Below are 22,467 nucleotides of genomic sequence, written 5' to 3'. Positions count from 1 at the left end.
TTTTTTGCGACAATTTTCTGAGTCGATTTCGAGAATCTCAAAGTCATTCTCAACGAGATTAGCTACTTCGCTAACAGCGGCAGACTTCTGGCAACAACTTGCAAAGTGGTTGTATTTGCGGCAAGAATGACATAATTTACCATACGCGGGGCATTGCTTAGGTTTATGTTTGCGGTTGCACTTCCTGCAGCAAATATCTTGATTATCGCGACTCTGCTTTCTTTCCCGCTGCTGCCGTTTTTTCGTCACCGTTTCGCCACTTGAAACTGCGTCAATGCTGTCTTCTGTCCTATTCCAAACTAGGCTCCTTAGTGCCACTGCTTCTGCCGCTTTACACATTTCCTCGGCTTTTAGTAGCGTCAGGCCTCTCTCGGCAAGCATTCTTTCACGCATCTTTGGGTTGTTCGTACCAAACACAATTTGGTCTCTAATCAGTGAATCGTGCTGATCCCCAAAGTTGCACTGTGTCGCCTGCTTCTTTAAGTACCGCACAAACTTCTCAAAAGGTTCTTTCTCCGCCTGGCTTCGTGTACGAAAAACATATCTTTCGTGAATTTCATTGCTCACCTCGGAGAAGTAGGCGTCGAACTTCTGCACGACCGTGTCGTAACGTTCCTTGCTTTCTTCAGGGCCGTACTGAAAGTTGTTGAAGATGTCGAGCACTTCGTCTCCCGCGAAGCTCAGCAAGAGCGCCACTTTCGAGGAGTCACTTGTCGGGGACTTCTCAGCTGCCGTTGCTTGCAGAAAAAGCTCGAACTTTTGCTTGAAGCGCTTCCAATTTTCAGACAAGTTGTCCGATAGGCGCAATGGCTCCAGCGGCTTCAGTAGGTCCATGGCGATTCCGCGCCGTTGCTGCCGTGCTTCGGTCCGCGGTGGCCACTTCTGACACCATGTAGCTAGCAAGGACGACGATACAGCATGATGGCCAGAACAAAAAGTGGCATCGGTTTATTCAGTCACTGATTATATAGGCGCACGACAGCGCGCCGTGAGTATCTGCGCATGTTCGATGCGCAGTCGTGATGCAGTAGCCTTGCCGGATACAATGATCTCTTTTTCTTTCTTCCAGAATAGACATGACCGTGAGTATGAGGCATGATTTCCATCACAGTTGATGCAGTGTGTCAGTTCTGTGCAGGTAACGGAGGTGTGACTTGAAACTTCACATTGTGCACAAGTTTTCTGGCCACGACAGCTTTGCGAGCAGTGGCCATATCTCTGACATTGAAAGCATTGTCGCGAGTTAGGTATGTATGGTCGAACACGAAGCTTTGTGTACCCAGTTGTGAGTATTTCGGGAAGGATGCTGGAGCCAAAGTTATCGATTATATGTTTTGTTGGAGTCTGTTTGCCATTTCACTTCATCTTGATTCTCTGTACACTAATTACATTTTCTTCTTTCCAGCCGTCGAAAAGTTCGGCATCTTTCAAGTCAACTAGGTCATCCTCTGACACGACTCCTCGGACCGTGTTCATCGAATGATGTGCTGAAACAGTGATGGAGACATCACCAAAAGTCTTCAAACTGGATAGTTTATCATATTGTTTCTTGTCTCGAACTTCAATGAGGAGGTTACCACTGGCCATTTTTGTTGCTTTGTACCCTGTTCCAAGTGTGTCTATTAGGCACCTTGAAACTAGGAACGGTGAAAGTTTTCTGGCAGGTTTTGCTGGTGTGTCACAATGCATAGCGTGGTAGCGTGGAAAGTTGTTTTTGTTTGGTTGGAATAGTTGAAAGCTTGCTTCGGTGTGTGCCCTCTTCAGGGAGCGATCAATAGCCGGTTGGAAGTTTTTGGACATAAAATATGGAGTGTGTTCAGCGGCGGTGGCAGCCACCCACCACCAAGCCCAACGAGGGGACGCTGCAAGACATGAAGAAATTGCTTGCATACGCCAGCTGTACACCGCCATTATAACCTGATGTAAGGCATCCCAAGGTGGGGTGAACACACAAGGTTAACCCTTGCTGCCAGGAAGAAGCAGAAGTGAGCAGAAGGGAGAAGTAGACAGGACAGACTAAAAGTGAGAGATAAAGACAAAGTCGTAGGGGAGAGAGATAGGAAAAGGCGACTGCCGATTTTCCCTGGGTGTGTCAGCCCAGGGGTGCCGTCAACGTGAAGCCGGGGCCAAAGGGGTGTGTTGCCTCTGCCTTAAAGGTCCAATCACCCGAGATTGGACTCAGCCCCCAAGATCCCCTTTTCCCCGGACACGGCAAAGCCCCACACGGCTAGGCGTGGGAGGGAGTCGAAACCCTCCCGTTAGCTCGGGTACGTGGTGTCGCTACACACCAAATGCCTACTTACACAGACGCCCCTGCGGGGTACACTCAGGAAAAAAGCGTCGCGAATCTCAAGAATGTAATTTATCCGAAGCAGATCCGAAGCCTGTACTTCGCATAATTTCCATGGGGGTACAAGCACCGCTGAAGGAGCCCGCGTAGACACTAGCGCCACATTCCCCTCTAGGTATTATTGTATGAAACTCTATGGGGTCAGGGAACAAACGAGGGTTGAGAAAATCATAGTTGAAATCAAGAAGAAATGGACATGGGTTGGGCATATTGTGCACAGGCAGGATAACTGCTGGTCATTAAGGGTAAATAATTGTATTCCAAAAGAAAAAAAAATGTGTGAAAAAGAGACAAGAAATTAGGTGGGCAGATAAAATTAAGGAGTTTACAGGGATAACACGAAAGCACAGGAGCAGGCTGATTAACGGAACATGGGAGAGGACTTTGCTGTGCAGTATGCGTAGCCAGGCTGATTATGATGGCATAAAAAGCTAATGGTAGACTAGACAGAATGAAGTAAGGATTGCAAAGAAACTTATCATACACATGTATGTGAGTGAGAGTGGGCAATGGATTGATTAGATGACAGAAGAACCGTAATAGAGTTGTGGAAGGGACAGTGCAGAAGAATACTGCAAGCACATGATCAATATCTATTACTTGCATGTTTCTTTATTCATGGAAATGCCAATATGATTTGTGTAGCTTGAGAATGCCTTCCCTTCATGCTTTTCCCTCCAGCTTCGAGACGTCCGAGCACGCTAGAGTCTAGCTTTAATTCCCCTACCTCTTCCCCCTTTATGCCGGATCAACAATAAAGTTGTTTCACTCACTCCCCCAGCTAGCACATGGATCTCCTTTATAGCAGGGTGTTGACCTGTGTGTCAGCAAGCTCGAAAGAAAAATAAAAGATTTTTTTTTTTAAGTTCTCCAACACCTTGTGCTATCAATAAAGACAATTTCAATAGAAAAAAAGACCATAAATTGACCCTGCCCCCGTTTGCAGGTTGACCCTATTTGTCACAACAGTTATTGTCGTAGTTTATCCCTAGTTTTCTCCCACTATAACCATCTATTGCATATTTCTGTTTCATACATGTTTACCTTTCCATTGTTGCCCTCAAAACCCAAATCTTCATGTGGTGCTCAAACATACACCTTGGTGGATATCTACACACTCAATTATAATATGCTACACCATTTCCTTAGCTTCCCCCCAACATGTACATAATTCTTTTTTACGAAATCTTGTTTTATAACTATGCATCATGAGGCAACCCAGCCTTCCTTGAACAGTAAATTGTTTCCCCTTGAACTATTATCCAATGCCTTCCTCCTTATTTTGTCTTTGCCCTTTCGGCAGTTACTCAGAGCTGTATTTTTTAAATCACTTCTATTCAGTAAATTCTTTCAGACTTTTTGCACTACCATTTTTGTCACCATATCCCTTACACTGCCAGCCGTATACTTGCTGGTAAGTCTCCAAGTTCTTTATCTACACTCTGAATCAATGCTTTTTTATACAAATAGCAGAACACTTTCTCTACCCATCTGTGATGGGCTTTTTTGGAATATTTGGATTAGACGAACTCAGTTGCGTCATTGACGACAAAGTCCATAAAAAGGCAACAAGGCTGTTTTCTGTTTTCTCTAACTTTACGAAAATAACACATGAACATGAAACACGCACTGATGATAACAAAACATCTTACAACCTATGTACAGAGCTCTAAGCAGTTGCAAAAACAAGTGTAGTCCAACTGTAACCAAAAGTATCACCGGTGAGTGCTAGTACACTGAGGTGTTGCAGATGTCTACGGTGAGCAGATATGTGTACTGGGAGGCCATCGTCGTCGGAATGCGGCGAAGAGCAGGGCGACACCCAGATGAAGGCACGACAGAGCGCGGGTAGGTTCCGAAGGCAGGGCCGACGAAGTTAGGCAGTTTTCATCTTGGACGCGTGGACCAGGGGCCACAGCCAAGCACTCGGGCTACAGCCCGACAGTGGACCCAGTGGCTGCGGTATCCTCCCGTTGGCTTTATGGACCCTCGAAGCTTGAGGTCAAGCGAAGCAGGCCGACTTTTGACCTCTGCCAGGCACTCGGGGCAAACCACGACTGTGACGCTGGCGAACTGCCTCCCCCTGCTCCTCCCTGAACGACCTTGCCAACTGTCACGGCTCCTTGGGTAGACGCGTCGGCTTCTCATTGGGGCTTTCTGAGTTGCTGCGTCAACAAGTGATTGGCCGCTGAAATCTTCGTAGTACCTGCTGATTGGGCCACTTTCTTCTCATGTTGTTGACATAGTGCACTCGTTCCGATGTCCATAATCGTCTTCGCCTTTCTTCTGTTTGCCCGTGCACTGCTCGTCTTCTTTTTCCTCCTTTTTTGCCATTTGCCGCATTCGTTCTGTTTCGCACCAGCACAACGGACATTGCCGTCTCCTATTCCACCTAACGCCAAAGCACTGGCGATCTTTCATGCACACATCACATCACACCATCTACTCTCTTTCATACTCTTTAGCCTCTCTTCAACCCTTGCTTTGTTGTGAGCTTCCTACAACTTGCCCATCTCATATTTACCTTCACATTTGTACTTACCATTTTCCAGTGAGCTCTCAACGTGAGGGGTGCCACAATTCACATCCAGTCCTGATTGTACCTCTGACCTCATGGACACCACTGAGTTTCCAAACGTAGCCCTGGAACCGCTATTGATTTCCACAAACCTCACCTCTTATCCCTTAATTTCATGGGATTATTCCTGACCCTTTATGTATCTATCACCCCCATTTAAACATGCTTTAAGGTATTTGTAATCTCTTACCCTCAGTGCTTCCTGGCTCATCATTGGGAGCAGTGAATGCCATTACTCCAAATTTTGTTACACTTCATCACTTCTGTCAGCCATTACATATCCTGTCTAGAAATAAGACAACACCATCAGCAAAAAAGATAAAGCAGATTCTACTGATTCTGGGAGTCGATGTCATGCAAATCAGTAGACAAGTAGTGGTCAATACCACATTTTTTCTTGCTTTAAGTCAAGCATTGCAAGTTGAACCGACTTTTCCTTGCCCATTTAGAGTACCATATACACTCGACTGAGGGCTGCTCTTTCCAGCTTGGTAGTCAAAATTTCAAAGAAAGAAAAAATAATAATATCGTCAACAAACCAAAGCATCATCGCATACGGTGCATTTCGCGGAAGCTACCAGATGGTAATAGGTGTCCTGCGGTTTCACCATGAGGCGCTATCTGTGAGCTATATACGGCACGATTAAATAGGTTTTACCATATGTGCATTGAAAAATTAAACAAAAATTTCGCACTTCTGTGAATGGGCCGCACTCCATCAGAATGGCGGAAAAAAATCACAGAATATCCACGGAGTGAATGATGATTGGTGGGGCGAAGCGTTTGTCAGTTCGTCCGTGTGTGCGTCCATCTGTGTGACTACCAGTGCGTCCGCCCGTCTGTGCGATTGCCCCTATATACTTGTCCGTCTGCCCGTCCGCCTATCCAGTGAACACTCCAAGTCCCGCCATCTCACATCTTTTCATCATGTATTCATCATATACAAGTACCGCCATCCAGTGGACATTCTATGGACTGCTCTCTTGGGTATGTGCCACCAGTGATTACTACAATAGCCCGTGACCCATAAGGAGCTGCCCCTAAAAATTGCCGCCCTTACACGTGTGTGTAGGGTACACGTACGTCATAGGCAAGCCCGTAGCAAGCAAGTTTTTATTCTGAGCAACCCCTTGTTGAAGTCCTTAACTATTTAAGAAATGTGCCTATTTGAGAAAGGGACAATTTGGAGGCTTGTAGGGCCCTCCGCTTCTCTACCTCCCTGGCTACAGGACCGACCGTGGTGTTTCAGTTTTTGACCACAGTTGTCAGTTTTATCGAAAGGAAGTGCACGTTGCCGTGCAATGATGTGCATGTAATAATGAACGGTTTTCATTGTATTCGTCTGGGTTTGGCGATGATTAGATGATAGGAGTTAATATGCAATGTTCCTTATCGTTACAAAAGCCAATAGTAAACATGTGACTAAAGTTAACGTTGTCGCAATATAAGGCCATTATAAGGTCTTATATCACGGAGATGTTTGGACCATGTGCCGTCACCAAAAACTTATCCCACTTTCAAGAACACCATGCGAGTAACACTGTCAAAATGCGAGCCTATATGTATTCCCATTTTCTTCGAATAAAATGAGTTGCATGTAGGCGTTCTTCCGTGTCACTTCTCGTGTCTGTCTCATTTGTGCCTTATTTCTTTCGTAATACTTATTTGTTCTCATTCTATGCAAACTATGTTATTGGTATATCTCTCTCAAATACAGTCACCTCCCTAAGCCCATTTCATTCAAATTTCTGCCAAATTTTCCAATCAACGCTATCACACTCCGCAGTGATGTCTATAAAAGCCACACATAAGGGCCAGTTTTCTGTTTTAGATATTTTGATATCTGAATGAGAACAGATAGGTTATTACCGAACCAGCTGCCAATTCAAAATACATGCAGGAGTTCTCTTAAATATTGTTATGTTTTGTGCATGTTTCAATTTTTAATTATATTGCCTACACTGGTATAGTAACGATGTTATGTCAAATGGTGTATACGAGTGAATGACAGGCAAATACCGGACAGTTGGCAATTAAGTACAATGAACTTAATCTACAAAGGGGAGATACTTTTGCCCATTGACTCTAAGGATTCAGTTCACTCTACTTCATCACCAACTGTCAGGTCTTTGCCTGTCCTACACTGTTTATACAGTACTTCTTTACATCACATTAAAACAGCAAAAAAAAAAGAAAGAGGACCAGAGAAAGGAGGACACAAATGGCAGTGCTGCCATCTGTGCCATTTTTTTTTTTTTGGTCTTCCATCTTTTTTATGTGAAGTATGCCGTACCAACTTGTACAAGCAATCAACATGGCTTCTTTAATAATATGTCAGTTTGTTCATGAGACTGCATGGCGGGAAGAACGTTACCAACCATCCTAAATTTTGCGGGACTGTCCTGACTTTTCATGTACGGTCCAGAGTCCCACACCGTTGTTGTCGGGACAGCTCCATGTCCTGGATTTGTTCCAACTGTCCAGTTGAAAATTTTTGCATTACCCAACGCATGCACAACAGCATGTCTTTTGCTGAGGAACACGAAGTTCGCTCAAGTTGCAAGCAGAAAGCAAAGTTCGCTCAAGTTGCAAGCAGAAAGCAATGTTGTGGTGGCTATCAGTGGCTACGAAAGGCTTTAGGCACTTCAGTTGAACTTCTGCGTGAACTGCGGCAACATTTACTGGTACATTGTCCAGCAAGAAGAAGTGCTTTGAGCAGCACGTAGGCAGCTGAAGTGCCTCAAGAGGCCGGAACTATAAAGAAACAACTAATTTGTTTGGAAGATATCATGAAAACTGATTTTCCTGTCGCTATGTTAGTATATGCGGCCAAAGCGCGACAACAGGAGCGGACCAAGCGACATCTGATATTACACACATGCAAATGTTTCCTCCTAAAGATGCGCGAATGCAGGCCTTTGAAACTGCCTACCAGCATGCGGCAAACAATTTTGGAATCCAAGGGCCACCAGTTTGACTTCGGCGATTTCCACTTGCGGTGCTGCACTAGGAAAAAGCTAATTAGGGCATACCTTAAAAGGTAATGGGATCGAGCTTGTTGGTGAGCCTTCATAGTACTAGAGAAACAGCGTGGAAATACGAAACCACCGAAGAAAACAGAGACAGGACGAAGCGCATACCTTAGCGAGGTGCTTGGCTATGCCTTTGCCTTGCAAGGACTCGGGAACTTCTGTGTGGACTAGATCGAGTGTTTTGGAGTCGATCACTTCGTACTGCAGGACAGCCTTGTCTGAAATCACACGTACGTAGTCACACAAACGCTGGAAACGTGAAGTAGAGCATACTGTTGAACGAGTTGGCTATCAACAAAACGACGGACGCAGAAAAGTGCCAGTCCGCTCCCCTTTGCTGTATTCGTCGCTTTTTGCTAGAAAGCAGCTCGGAACCATAAAATAAAACAGTAAATAAATAAAGCATAAAGCGCTACTTGAGACGCAGACAAGGGAACCATCTAAATAAAAGAACAGCGCTATACATTACACGAGGGAACACACAAGGACGGGCACTGCCATTTCCGAGACCCAGCAACAGCTAGCACCAGTTCTAGCGTGTTCCCTTGTTAGAGTGTACTAGAAGTACCCTTGTCCGCGTCTCAAGTAGCGCTGTTCTTTTCTGTTCGAACGAGTCGCTTCCAAGCGCCATCACACGTACCTTTGCCGAGTTTGATAAAGAATTCCCGTTTCACACTGTCGTGTTCAACCTCGAAGGATTCTTGCGAAAGATTTCGCGCACATGCCATTCTAGGCTGAGCCCTGTGCACAGCGCGCAGGCACGCTTTCCCAAAAAACCTCAAAGCCATTTGCAAGCAGACGCCACTGTACGATTGTTGAATAACAGCCGCGGTTTCGTGCGTTTGTCAACGTTGTAGGCCAAAACAAAGCGCAATTATTCCTTTTAATTCATCATATAAATGTTTTGGGGAACATAAAAAGTTTTGTTTATTTATTTTCAAGCAGATATTAGTTGTTTGCAAGTTCTATTGGCTCGATCACACGCGACATCAACTCGCGCACGATCTTCCCGCTCATCCCAAACAAGCTGACGAGATGGCCCAAGGAGCCGTGAGAGTTCGTTTCGTTGGCGACGATGATGTTATCGAACACATATATAACCTCTCGGATGCGAGCAAGAAAAAGAAAAAAGGTGAGGCGTCCGTAAAGTGGGTCGGCAGTTGCGATCTGTGCAAATGCTCCTTATGTGGGTGTACCGGAGGTGTTTCTCTCATTTTGGTTTCCATGTAGACACTTCACTTCAGACACTTCAGAACCATTCACTCAATGACTACAACTGAGATTATTTATTTCTTCCCGTGGGAGACGAATGTATGGTGGCTTTGTTATACAGTGGTACTTCTGTAACAAATGCTGATCTGGTGCATGCAAGTCACCTGCGTAGTGGAAGAATCTCGCAGCTACGAGTTTATGATGGAAAAGTTTTGTTGCATGATGAGTGGGCCTCATAAACGTTCAGTTCGAGGGTCATGAAATAAAGAGGGAAGTAATATGGATAAAGGGTGCGATGTATGTGTCCAGATAAGATATAAACTAAAAGTCAACATATACCAAGTGGTTTTAGTCGAAGGAGTACCAAGGCGTGGGTCAAAGAAGGGTAGAGAAAGTAACCAACGAGTTGCCTAGTGGGCGAAGAACATTGCAGCAATCTACCCTGATTTTGTATGCATAGGAAGCTGTCCTCAAGCGATGAAGACCCACAAGATCCCTTTCAAACTAGCGGACAAGACCGCCAACCGAAAATCACCTTACTGTATGTAAGGTGGCAATATGGAACGTGGCAATATGTCCAAAAAGTAAAAAAATATGACTGAACAGAGTTGGCGCAGATTCTCAACACCAATAATATTTGACCTTCGGCGTTAAGATTTCGCCTTTCCTATAACGATTGAGCCAAAGAAAGATGGAACCTCCAAATTGTGCACTGACTGCAGGGTTCTCAATCGTCAGACAGAACTTATACCATCTCCCATGCCAAATAATATAGATGCGATGATAGACGAGACAGGTGGTTGCTGACATTTTTCGTGTATTAACTCATACAATGCTTTCTCCACTAAGCATCAAAACAAATGTATATGCTGCTTTTATAATGCTATGTTATTTGTATGGGTACAGCCAGCTTATTTTCTGTTGGAGAAACTTCTTGGCATAATTATGGAAGATCATGAACTACGTCGAGATGTTTTTTTGCAAGGTCTACATAGACAGCACCATTGTCTTCTCCAAAACCTAGGGTCAGGGTCATCTGTCTTGTGTATGAAATTCTCTGATGTTGGCACGCATTAACGTTAGTTTTAAGACTTGTGCATTCTTCGCAATGTAAAGTTGATTTTCTTTTAAAAGGCTTTGATGGCATCATCAAAAGCATGAAGCAAGAGACTGTTAAAACGATCTGACATGTGGTGAAACTCCCTTTGAATGCAATGACGAACGTGAGAGTTTACTGTGCACATAACCTCTGCTGACTGTTTAGGACTGAATACTGGTGCCTGACGTTATGGGACAGCTATAAACCTGTATCAGAAATGTCCTAAAGCATCAAGTCCGGAAAAGTGACATGTACGAGGTTATAAGAGCTACGTCTTCAACATTCTGAACTACTGAAAAAGAAGTCCTGAAGGCAATTCTATCGAGAAAGTGCTAAGGGCACTTTGTTTTCCCGATCACCAAGCCCTCTCATCTCTTGAATACGACCCAAACGAAAGGACGTATTGCTACATAGGTGAAGTACTTGCTGAATTTTGCCACCTGCCATTAACCTCTTGTGACTAATGTAGATGTGTTGTCAAAACTGATGTTACAAAACAGTTGGAAGAAATCAACAAAATAAAAACAAACAGAACAACACGTTTTTATTGGAGGTCGATATCTACTTGCGGTTAGAAGAGAGAGCTTGTGCCATCTTGAAGTGAATCCTTGTTTCGATCTGGCTGTTTCTGGAATTCATCCAGATGAGGTCAATTTTCTTCAAAAGTTGCGTGCTTCTCAGATGTGTACTGTCTTCTTTCCCAGTATCTCTGCTCATGGGTTTAATAGTATGTGTGCTCTTTTTGTTCAGAACACTATCTAGTAGAAGCACTGACTTGCAGATGAGGGGCTTGTGTAGTTGACAAGGGGCAGTCTCCAAGCGGCAGACAGCTGCTCTCAAGATGAATTTAGATGGCCCCCCGAATGTTTCTTGTAATGAGCGGGAAACAGTGCAAAAACAGGACTAAGTAAGAATGACCACGCAACACAAGCGCTGATGAACAACACTGGAAAATGTATAGCTGAAAAAAGAAGCAGGACTAAAACCATCATGTGCGTATAAAGATGTGATGCGAGAAGAATCTGCCACAAGTTGAAATGTCTCAAGTTAAAAGCTCCGAAACGACATATCTTTTTTGAGGAGGGTGAGTGAAAGCTCACTTAGCTCATGTTTCCTCTCTACTTGATATGACAGGCTTCGTTGAGTTCGCGCTTGTTCCTGTGACGATGTTAAGAGAGCACCTCGAACTTATGAAAAAGTGGGTTGCAGCCGAATGAGGGTCGCACCCCACTCTTTAATAATTGCGAGGTGAAATCAATGTCAAAATGAAGGTGGTTGACCCCAGTTGCATGCACTCCTGTGAAAACAGAGCTTTGAGCATGATGGACAATTTGTGTGGAGGGCTACCACTTGCATCGTTGCTAGAGGAGGGACTCTGTGGCCTTATTGGATCGAAAGATTTCGCCTATAAGTTATCAACGAGCTTTTAAAATCAACCAGTGCAGATTTAGCCGCTGTTCAGGGGGAGCTTTTCAAAACGTTGTAAAAAACTGGGTAAAAAAACTAAATAAATAAAATCAATTTTCAGTTCCTTTACGTCTCTCGATTAAGTCTTGAAAGAAAGTAGTATAAAGCGAACGTACCATTTTTTGTTGTTGTTGTTATACACAATATTAAGGAGGAATAACAGACATGTCAACATATAAAAGGCATGTGTCGGCTAGGACTTGTCAGTTTCTGTCAGTCATCCTTTTTGTTTTTTATTTGATTGCACCCATTGCTGTCCTTTTCAGATTCAAACTTTATAACCATTTTGCTACAATGGCGGTTTTTAACTAGTACTTCACACTTGTGCTTTTCTTGTAGTTGCAGCGAAGGAGGCAGAGCCAACTTTGACCGCTGAATCGCCTCTGGTTGCTGGTGTGGAACAGGAAGAGGCGCCGATTCCTGTTGGTAAGTCTGAAAGGGTGCACAATTATATGCTACGAACACTGCAATAAAGTGTGCATGCGTCACTTAAAGGTCTCCATGCCACCAGTGACACACTAACGGGACGCCAAGTGTTCAATCTCACTTGCACACCGAAAGCAAAACATGGTAAGCAGCATTACTATTCTTTGTTTTTATTTTGTTCAAGATTGTCTGTGGCAATTTTGTGCATGCAGTTGTTAAAGCTGCTTCAAGTACTCCAAGCAGGGAGCAAAGGAAAGGCTCTTGCAGCACACCTGTCACCCCGAAATCACCTTACTCGCTAAGGAAAAAGATCAAGCAGAGTGAGTGTGTTGATAAGCTGCCCTCTTTATTACTCGCACATTCGTGACTTTTTTTTCTCTCTGAATATGTTCAAAGAATTGTCAAAGATGAAGAACGAAGCAGAGGCATCTTCTGGTGACTCGGACAGTGAACAATCGTCTGGAGATGACAAGGACGAAGAAAGTGATCAGGTGACTTTATGGCACTGTCCATTCTTTGGTGTAGGCTGACTTGGTAACTTTATTCATTAATACGTGGCACCTTGCTTTTCTCATATTTTGCTTTTCCTCTCACTTTGGCATGTCTTGCAAGGTAGGAGCTTGGTGTTTTAATGTTCATAGATAATAGCACCACACAGTGAAAAGGGAGACAAACACCACAAGGAGGATTAGCTGATGACATTCGGTGTGGCCACGCTTTCATGTGGCTAGTGCTGACACCTGCCGTGCAGCCAGAGGGGCTTTTTGTTTGCCTCCTTCATGCTCACAATATTCAACATGTGTGTGCCAGACTCCAGCACACAAACCATTTTGTCGGCAAAGCAATGTTACCTTCTCTATAGGGAAATATGATGATCAATAATGAATGCACAGTGATCAGATGCATAATAAGTTGTTTCAAAGCCTGTCACTGCAATGATTTGGCTTATTGAATGCCATTCTAAGAGGCGGAGGCAGCATGTGCTTTTTAATAAAAAAAAATAACAGTGTTAACTGGACACAGACAGGAAATACACACGTGCTGCATTTAAAAATTCTTCATGCAACGTTCCTGTTCTTGGCACACCATTCAATTGTATATTTTTCAGAAGTCGTGTTGGGCGAGTAAAGTTTTACATTAATTGTTATTGAACTAAGTTTACATACTTCAGTATGTAAACTTAGTTCTACGTGCGCTTTATAATTTATGCCACCTGAGCCACACTTGGCTTATATAGATACAATGAAACCCTTTTAATACATACCTGCTGGGGACAGTGGCATAACTACGCACTAAGCGTACTACGCAAAAACCACCAGTTACAAATTTGCATCTCCTGACATGCGCCATCGCCGCCATCAAAGAAAGAGATGGGAAATATTGACTAAAGTGCCCACTGCAAAGCATTTTTTTTTTCTTTTTGCAAAAGTACAGAAAGGTTTCTGACTTTCGCACAACCGCCCGATAGCATGCGGTAGTGACGCTGATGAGCATATTGAAACTATAGCGGGATCTGTGATACGCAGCGTAATACAGCGACAAAATGAACTCAATCGCCTGTCCGTGATACAGTTTTTCCACGGTCTGCTTCTTAGGAAAAACTGACGCTGTTTTCTTTTTTAAAATGCGGTAGTTGCAGAGAGCTAAATGGTTTGCTGCATGGCTGTTTGCGTGCAGCGCTTTGCTCACTCTGTGCCCACAGTGACTGCCAATCCACTCGCTATAGAGTACGCTCTCTCCGCTTCAGGCCATGCACAGACTCGGCTAGCAGCCTGCTTGGTTAATGCGGCGACGAAGAGCTTTCCACGAGCAATGTGCTTTCTGCGGCAATGCCCTAGCAGTCCTGGCAGCGGACGGAGGCTCGTTTGGGCTGTCGCTAAATAAAAGTGTCCAGCATGGTAACAACAGCGCTTCGCTCGCTGTATCATGTGCATGTTGGCATAATACAGCAAAGTTTGTCGGTGCCTGTGACCCGCAATGCTAAACTGCCTGCGTTTCTGTAAAGCGGTGCGCGCTTGAACATGGTCCTGCCAAACGAAGCAGCAGGGATCGGTGGCCCAGCGCGTTCAGGTAGTCGCCTACTAAAAGCATGCAGTAGGCCTAAAGTGACGCTACGCCACATGCGTACCAGAGCAGATAAGCGGGGATGCTTACTGTGATAAGGCTTTTCGCCGGCGATAAGTTGTACTGGCACGTTTGTCAGTGGTTGCCAACTGGCCTTCGTTTTTTACCCAATGATTACTTGCAGTGTAATTGCCGTAATCTCACGGAAGTTGGAATAACGACATTGGAATAACTTATTGGCTGATCTTCGCACTTATCAACATGACGGAAAACTGTTTACGGCACATTGCGGCGTCTGCAAGTTCAGCGGCGCAGTAAAATTTTGTGGTGCAAAATGTTATTGCAGTATGCAGTTAGTACGCACTAACCGGTAGGCGAACACTACGTCTTAAGTGATTTGTGAATGCATTAGTCTCTATGAGATTCGGTCGGGGGTTCATCACAACTACGTTTTAATCATTAATACGCTTAAATTGAGTATGCACTAACGAGGTTTGACATATGTCTAACAACGTATTGCCAAATGTGTATTGGTCGACGGGTTATCAAGTGATAACGACTATCGCTTTCCCTTGCCTTATTCTTGCTCGCTCAGGGTAGTCGTAAATTATGACGTGCCCGTCTTATCGAATTTCGCGATAAACGGTAGGTGGGCGGTGACTGGTTTCACGCGACCAGTTTTAAAAATGAGCTGCGAGCAGCGAACAGATTTGGATTTCTTCTTTTGGGTAGACAGGCGCTCGTTACGCTTGTGGCAAACACGCGCTATATTTGCTTTTCGTTGAGAGAGCAAAAGTTTGCTCCAAATAAACTATCTTGTTTTCTCGTACCGGCGTCGTCCATCAACTTCATGTGCGTGCCCTACGTAACACAGTTAGTACGCACTAACCGGTATGTGAACACTACGACTTAAGTGGTTTGCGAATGCATTAGTCTCTATGAGACTCGGTCGAGGATTCATCACAACTGCGTTTTAATCGTTAATACGCTTAAAGTGGGTACGCACTAATGAGGTTTGAATTATGTCCAAGAACATATTATGAGATCTTGAAACAATAAGAGAAGCTCTCTCATACCATGCCCGCAGTTCTTGTTTACGACTGTTGCTTGCAAACGATTGCAATAAATTCTGTTGCAGGATGAAACTGCCCGAAAATAACATATATATATGCACGCACACTGTACCTTTCATATAATGGATCTCAAGAGACCCCTAAAAATCATTCGTTATTTTTAAAAGTCATTGTTGTGGATGTATTAAGTGTTTGCGAAAAAATCGTAAACACAAATACGTGAGTCGCCTACCTGTGCTGTGTATACATTCGTGACCGCGTTATGCTCTAATGAGCGTGAAAAAACAAGCAAACTTGAAATATTATGCAACCAGTGTATGTTTATTTGAGGAAGAGCGCGATCTATCCAAATTTCGACAGCTCAACTGCTGAAAGACGAACTATAGGCATGTGCACACCTCTTGCGCAGTGCAAAGCATCAGCATGAAATATCGATTCTTTAAGCTGGCTTGCTCATACTGTTTCAATGTCTTCTCTTTCATCACCATTTTGTTATCACAACAAATGGTACGAGTCTCATTGGTTGTCTGCTGTGCTGATGTGCATGCTTTGTCGTCTCACTGTGTGAAGTGTTCAAGCGTTCGTGAAACATGCACGGGTACTCATCAGCGACTCCATTCCATAGGTCACTCACGTTGCATTTTTCACTCTTTCGTAGCATTCCTTTTGTGCTACTTCTCGAGCTTGTCTAAACGTTCGATCATTAACCAAAATGCTAGAAGACAACCATGTTACAAGCGCACAGGTAATGCTGCCCGACGAAAACAAGGGCCAGACGATGATAAAAAGAAGGACCAGACGATGATAATGGCGATAAAGCTATCGCACATTTGATTGAATATGGCAGGTATATAGAGAAATGTGTGAGCATTCTGATGATGATGATGATAGTGGCAGGTACGGAGCTTTGATATCCTTTATGTTTAGCTGTTGTGTAGATATAAGGGGCGTAAAGTTCAATACATTATTCTGAAACATTCGATATTCTGAAATTTGTAGTAGTGAAATACTTTTACATTAAGCCAATGGACATTCGGAGGGAGATTTTCAAAAAAGTCGTTAATCAGCAAAAATTGTTCATCTGAGATTTGACTATATATATATATATATATATATATATATATATATATATATATATATATATATATATATATATATATATATATATATATATACACACACACACACACACACACACACACACCCCCACACACACACACCCACTTCCCATTTACTTTACAATTCGGTCTAATAACATTCCGCTATACTTTCCTTGGCATTATTGTCTGTAAGATCTCATTAATATTATGTCAAAACATGTGAAAACGAGCCCTTATGTATACACTTATTTCCCATATATATATATATATATATATATATATATATATATATATATATATATATATATATAATGCCGCGTGCATAGCTGTATCCGTTCGGCTGGTACGATACTTCTGGAGCCAATGGACGACGCACAGCATCTGCATAGGTGTACGAGTTTGGACGGTGCGGTGGAGCGGAATATTGCTGAGGAGAGGCAAACGCTTGTCGAAGTTCATGGCGAACTATTTCAGCGACGGAGGCTACCGTGGACTCCTGCTGCGGGGGCGCCTGTGACTGCAATGTGTATTTTGCGTTCTCCTTCGCGATCTCCTCACGCACAATCTGTCTAATCAGGTGGCTTAGAGCAAACTCGTCGTTTGCGGTAAGTGCGGCGGCGCCTGCAGCTGCGCCGGTGGCCGGGCGATCAGACTGTCAGTACCGTTGCTGTAGCCCACGCTCTATTGCGGTGGTCTCCCTGGTGAACTCGTCCACTGTTGTCGGCGGATTGCGCACAAGACCAACAAATAGCTGCTCTTTGACGCCCCTCATGAGATGGCTTAGCTTTCGAGCCTCGGGCATGTTGGGGTCCGCGCGGTGGCACAGGTGCACCATATCCTCAGCGAACATGGCGACGCTTTCATGCAGCTGTTGGGTGCGTCCTTCAAGAAGGCGTTGTGCGTTTTCGCGTCGGTCCGCGTTACCGAAGGTGTCAAGAAACCGATGACAAAACTCCTCCCATGTCGTCAATGTTGCCTCCCGGTTTATAAACCATGTCTTCGCGCCGTCTTCAAGGGCGAAGTATACGTGGAAGAGCTTTCCGTCGAGACTCCAGTGGTTCGATTTAGCTACCCGTTCGAACTGCTCAAGCCAGTCTTGTGCATCTTCGTTCGGCCGGCCATGAAATAGTTCAGGAATGCGCATATTCTGGACCGTCACCTGTGCACGACTCCTTGCCATTTCTTGAGTAGGGGTGGTTGTCGGAAGTGTTGCTCCCTTTAAAAGGCCAAATTCCGGTTCAAGACCTTGAAGGCGACGGCTTGAGCGGTGCACAGGCGTCTCGACGCATGGCTGTCTCGTAGGGCTGGACTCGGGGCTTCTCACAGGGGTGCTAATCATGAGGTGGTAGTACCCAGCTCCTCCACCAGTGTCGCGGGTTATAAATGACAGGGGGTTTATTTAAAAACACGGACAGTAGGACTTGTAGAGACGCTCTCAGAGAAGGCCGCTAAGATTGTCGTCTTCTTCACTCTGCTGCGCTGCGCCTCTCTCTCTCTCTCTCTCTCTCTCTCTCTATATATATATATATATATATATATATATATATATATATATGAGATTTAACAGACAATAATGCCAGGGAACAGTTAGGGATAAGAGTCAATGGAGAATACCTTAGTAACCTGCGCTTCGCCGATGACATTGCATTGCTGAGTAACTCGGGGGACGAATTGCAACTCATGATTACGGAATTAGACAAGGAGAGCAGAAAGGTGGGTCTTAAAATTAATCTGCAGAAAACGAAAGTAATGTACAACAACCTCGGCAAGGAGCAGCGCTTCGAGATAGGTAATAGTGCACTTGATGTTGTAAAAGACTATGTCTACTTAGGGCAGGTAATAACCGCAGAGCCGAACCACGAGATTAAAGTAACTAGAAGAATAAGAATGGGGTGGAGCACATTCGGCAAGCACTCTCAAATTATGACAGGTAGATTGCCACTATCCCTCAAGAGGAAGGTATATAACAGCTGTATCTTGCCGGTACTTAGCTACGGAGCAGAAACCTGGAGACTTACAAAGAGGGTTCAGCTTAAATTGAGGACGACGCAGCGAGCAATGGAAAGAAAAATGGTAGGTGTAACCTTAAGAGACAAGAAGAGAGCAGAGTGGATTAGGGAACAAACGGGGGTTAAGGATATCATAGCTGAAATCAAGAAGAAGAAATGGACATGGGCAGGGCATGTAGCGCGTAGACAGGATAACCGCTGGTCATTAAGGGTAACTGACTGGATTCCCAGAGAAGGAAAGCGGGTTAGGGGGAGACAGAAGGTTAGGTGGGCAGATGAGATTAAGAAGTTTGCGGGTATAAATTGGCAGCAGCAAGCACAGAACCGGGTTAACTGGCGGAATATGGGAGAGGCCTTTGTCCTGCAGTGGACATAGTCATGATGATGATGATGATGATGATGAATGCCAGGGAAAGTATAGGGGAAGCTATTAGGCCAATTGTAGTGCAAATGTGAAGAAAGAAAAGTGGGTGAAAAAGATAACTTGCCGTGGGCAGGATCCGAACATGCAACCTTCGAAAAAACGAGCCCTTAAGTATACACTGGTTTTATATATATATATATATATATATATATATATATATATACATATATATATATATATATATATATATATATATATATATATATATATATATATATATATATATATATATATATATATATATATATATACCAGTGTGCCTACATCTAAATAGGGGTTGATAAGAACATAGTGTAGTGTCCTGCTGCCTATAAGGGACGCCCTGTACATGGGCCAAGAACTGCTTTTTGGTGTATGTCTGTTACAAGGGTTTCATGCATAAATATATATAAAGAGTGAGAAGGACAAGCACATGTACACACACACAAAAAAAATTCATTCACCATTTTGACTGGGAACCATTCTCTTTTTATAACAATTGTAGGTAAAGTCATTGAACTTATCTTTGTTCACTCAGGAAAAAATGCGAGGTAAAAGTTTCATTCCAGTGGCGAGGAAATGGCCACTGCAGCATCAGAAAAGGATTTGGCTGTGGAGATAAAGAAGGTTTCGTGGGCGTAGGTAACAGCTACATGTGTGCAAAACTATTTTTGTGATGCCAACTTCAACGTCAGAGCCGATGTCGAGCCTGAAGCTTCCGAATAGGACCATTCTGGTGGTGATTTGCAGCAGTGCGTAGTCGACTCTACGGGAGGGTGGGGCATGTTTTGGGATGATTTCATTACAGCTGATGATGCTGACTCTGCGGAACCGTGCATGGATGAGGGCATTGTGAGTGAAGGGTGCAGCAACAGCAATTCATAAGAATCAGATGATGTCGACAAAACTGGAGTCAGTGCCCATAAGCATGCCTGTATCAAATGGCTACATTAATAGCCTCAGGCAGCTTGTATTTGCTAAGTGCCTCAGTGAAAAGCACGCTATGCTTCAATTAAACTTGTGCACAACCTAATCGCTTCTGTTGTTTGAAACATGGGCATAATGGACTCTCTCACGAAAAAAAATTTGTGTTTTCACTTGCAACTGTTTTAAAGGTGTTTCATTACTACAAACGTCAGGATACAGCGAGTAGATGCTGCGTCACGCTCAGGTTCATTATAAGTGGGCTCTACTGTATATGCAACCAAATGAATACAACCAGTTGATAGGTCGCGCTTTTTCCGTTTATTCTGTGTTTTCCAACTGTTTTCGTCCGATGGAATGCACAACGATTCCCATCACGGTGGTTCATCTCCATTCTAACGACCAACGTCCATCATCAGTCATTAAACAAACCATTGTGGTCCCTGTAAATGTTAACCCACTAGGGAAAGCGGCGTGATAGCTGAAAAAGCATCACATATTGAATACAATATTTTGGCTATGGTTGCCACCTCGTTGCATGTTGAAGTGTGATTGAACATTGCGCTCAGACTGTAGGGAAACACCAAGCTCATTGTGATGTCCCTGCACCTTGGCCGTCATTTTTCTCGGGGTGAGCGTAAGCGAGGAACAGGTGAAACAGCTGCACATCGCAGAGCCGAGTGAGGTCGACCCTTGGGCTAAGGTAGCCACATCGTGGTGTGTTAGGGGTACATGCAAGTCGAAATATGCAAGTTTTTTTTCCAAGTTACATATTCTTGTTTTTGTTTGCTTTCACAAGTTTAGTTTCGCTACTTTCACAACCAAAAAAACTGAAAATTGTATTTAAAATCGAAGCAGGTTAAAATCGCTTTTAAAAAGCACAAGGTGGCTACCAAAAACTAAAATGAGCTCACTATCTAGAATTCCCTGAAAATTGTCACATGGCTGCTTGCCATTGCATTTCGCATGAGGAGTTCACCAAAGCCACCAGCTCGAAATAACAATAATTGTCAAGCTGTCACGATGGAAGAAATCACTTTAAAAAACGTCTTTGCCGCATAGATGAGCTTGGATTGAACATCCGATTTTGGGCAACTTCTTGAGATACGACATCATGTTTTGGTACATTTAATAGCCAGATTAGAACGAAATTTTGCCCAGATATTCCTTAACCTATGACAGGTACCAGTATCTCCTTTAAAACTTGTTATCACTTGTGTAATTATTACGAAGCGAGAGCAAGCAATCAGTATGGGATGAAGATTCTAAGGGTTCTCACACTGAAATTTATCTTGTCCATTAAAATGTTCTATATGGCCTTTCGTTATAGTTATTTACATTTTACTCTTAATAAGGAGCAATATGAGCCATTGATGGCCCATAACCACCAAAGCTTAATTACATGAAAAGTTCATCGAAAATGAACTACATTTTATACATTGTCATGGCACAGAATGAAAACTGTGCAACTTACTGCAAAACTAATTACATATTTGAAATCAGCAAAAACGTCTATATATACAGCAAAAAATTTCATTGCCCTAGCCTGCAGATTCATGAAACTTATTTTTCAAATCGCACCCCCTTAAGGCATTGAAGAAATTGCACTTCTATTGATTATGCTCGAAATGGGATGAACGCAGTGTGACAAGCGCTCCGGATTCTGATTGCAAAGGCCACAGTAATGATGAATTCCTTCTCTTTACTGCTCTCAGACAACATTATTCCCACCAAGAGCAGTGTAGATATAAAAGGCACATTGGTAAAGCCATTAGAGTCTGTGGTCATGGCGCATTGGATAACATGCACAGCATCTGTTGCTGCAGACCAACAGGTCGTCAGTTCGATGCCCATTGACAAACTTTTTTTAAAAAATTTGATCATGTAGATTTTTTTATTGTCATTTCCATGCTGGAAATACATCACTGAAGTCTTGGTCGACCCCAGAATAAAACACTTTGGGGTTAATAAGTGTATGTCATTGTTATAAACAAAATTCAGGAGCATTGTTGATAGCACCTTGTCCTGCTTGAGATGTCACTGTTTTTTCTAGCACTTCGTCATCATGTTTCATGTCTCTACAAAAAGTGGCTTTTGGTGTAAGATGTGTGTGTAGCGTAATGCTTGTGGCGACCATCTGGCCTGAGAAAAAGATGACGAGCACTGGTGGCACGAGGCACCTAGAATGTTCGTATGCTTCTGGCTGGTTGGACGTGAGGGCCACTGCTCTACTTTAGAATCTCACTTCTGCCCTCAACTATGAATATTCGCCTAGTACTCATCAAACCAGCGACGACGGTTCGTCTACGTCGGACGCCGTCATGTCGCTACATGCGAAACAAAGGTGGAGCATCGTCCGCAGATACGACTCTGCTTATTTAAATAAATCTAAGTCTTTGCCACGAACTTGTCCCTCCAGGATGTCATAGAATGTGTACTGTTAAGAGTGGTTAAAACTATACTTTCTGGTCAATCACAAGTTGTAACTTGTTCAGAGAAATGTGCTTTAACTAAGTCTTTGTCTGGCAGCTGCAGTACTTAGGGGATCTTGCATTTCGTAAGCCGGAGAAGATTGTCACAAAGGTGAACAAAGCAGCGTTTTTAGTTCTTTTCTGTATGGTGCACTTAGTTCTCATTTGTTGATGCACATATGGGTGGCCAGGCATTGTGTTATGTTTTTTCACAAGTGCCGAGACAAAAGTCATGGCATGACATAACCATTTTCTGAGA

At 43.6% G+C, this 22,467-nt stretch overlaps 2 protein-coding genes and 1 long non-coding RNA gene across 4 annotated transcripts in view; 2 read left to right on the top strand and 1 right to left on the bottom strand.

The window, feature by feature from the left end:
* Positions 1–6,545, top strand: part of LOC142814717 (uncharacterized) — a 37,739-nt gene extending 31,194 nt beyond the window's left edge. The window contains exon 2 of the long non-coding RNA XR_012895037.1: positions 1,406–6,545. This is a non-coding gene — a long non-coding RNA (uncharacterized LOC142814717). The remainder of the gene's footprint in view (positions 1–1,405) is intronic.
* The window catches only part of LOC119172525 (protein NATD1), a 40,102-nt gene extending 31,313 nt beyond the window's left edge, over positions 1–8,789 (bottom strand). The window contains exons 1-2 of the mRNA XM_037423669.2: positions 8,601–8,789; positions 8,069–8,178 (exon numbers count right to left, since the gene is read on the bottom strand). Coding sequence (XP_037279566.2) covers positions 8,069–8,178; positions 8,601–8,748 — 258 coding nt within the window. The 5' untranslated portion in view covers positions 8,749–8,789. The remainder of the gene's footprint in view (positions 1–8,068; positions 8,179–8,600) is intronic.
* A 73-nt stretch (positions 8,790–8,862) lies between these two features.
* Positions 8,863–22,467, top strand: part of Orc2 (origin recognition complex subunit 2) — a 53,571-nt gene continuing 39,966 nt past the window's right edge. The window contains exons 1-5 of one of the 2 annotated variants that reach the window (XM_037423671.2): positions 8,863–9,092; positions 12,078–12,164; positions 12,234–12,308; positions 12,377–12,484; positions 12,561–12,655. In XM_037423671.2, the coding sequence (XP_037279568.2) occupies positions 8,996–9,092; positions 12,078–12,164; positions 12,234–12,308; positions 12,377–12,484; positions 12,561–12,655 (462 nt within the window). In that variant the 5' untranslated portion in view covers positions 8,863–8,995. Of the gene's footprint in view, positions 9,093–12,077; positions 12,165–12,233; positions 12,309–12,348; positions 12,485–12,560; positions 12,656–22,467 lie in introns of those variants that run through there. The other variant, XM_037423672.2, reaches the window with a different exon arrangement.

Source organism: Rhipicephalus microplus, chromosome 4, assembly GCF_043290135.1.
Source record: "Rhipicephalus microplus isolate Deutch F79 chromosome 4, USDA_Rmic, whole genome shotgun sequence".
Lineage (NCBI taxonomy): Eukaryota > Metazoa > Arthropoda > Arachnida > Ixodida > Ixodidae > Rhipicephalus > Rhipicephalus microplus.
The sequence above is the reverse complement of the archived record's forward strand: the minus strand, read 5'-3'. Positions and strand labels throughout refer to the sequence as shown.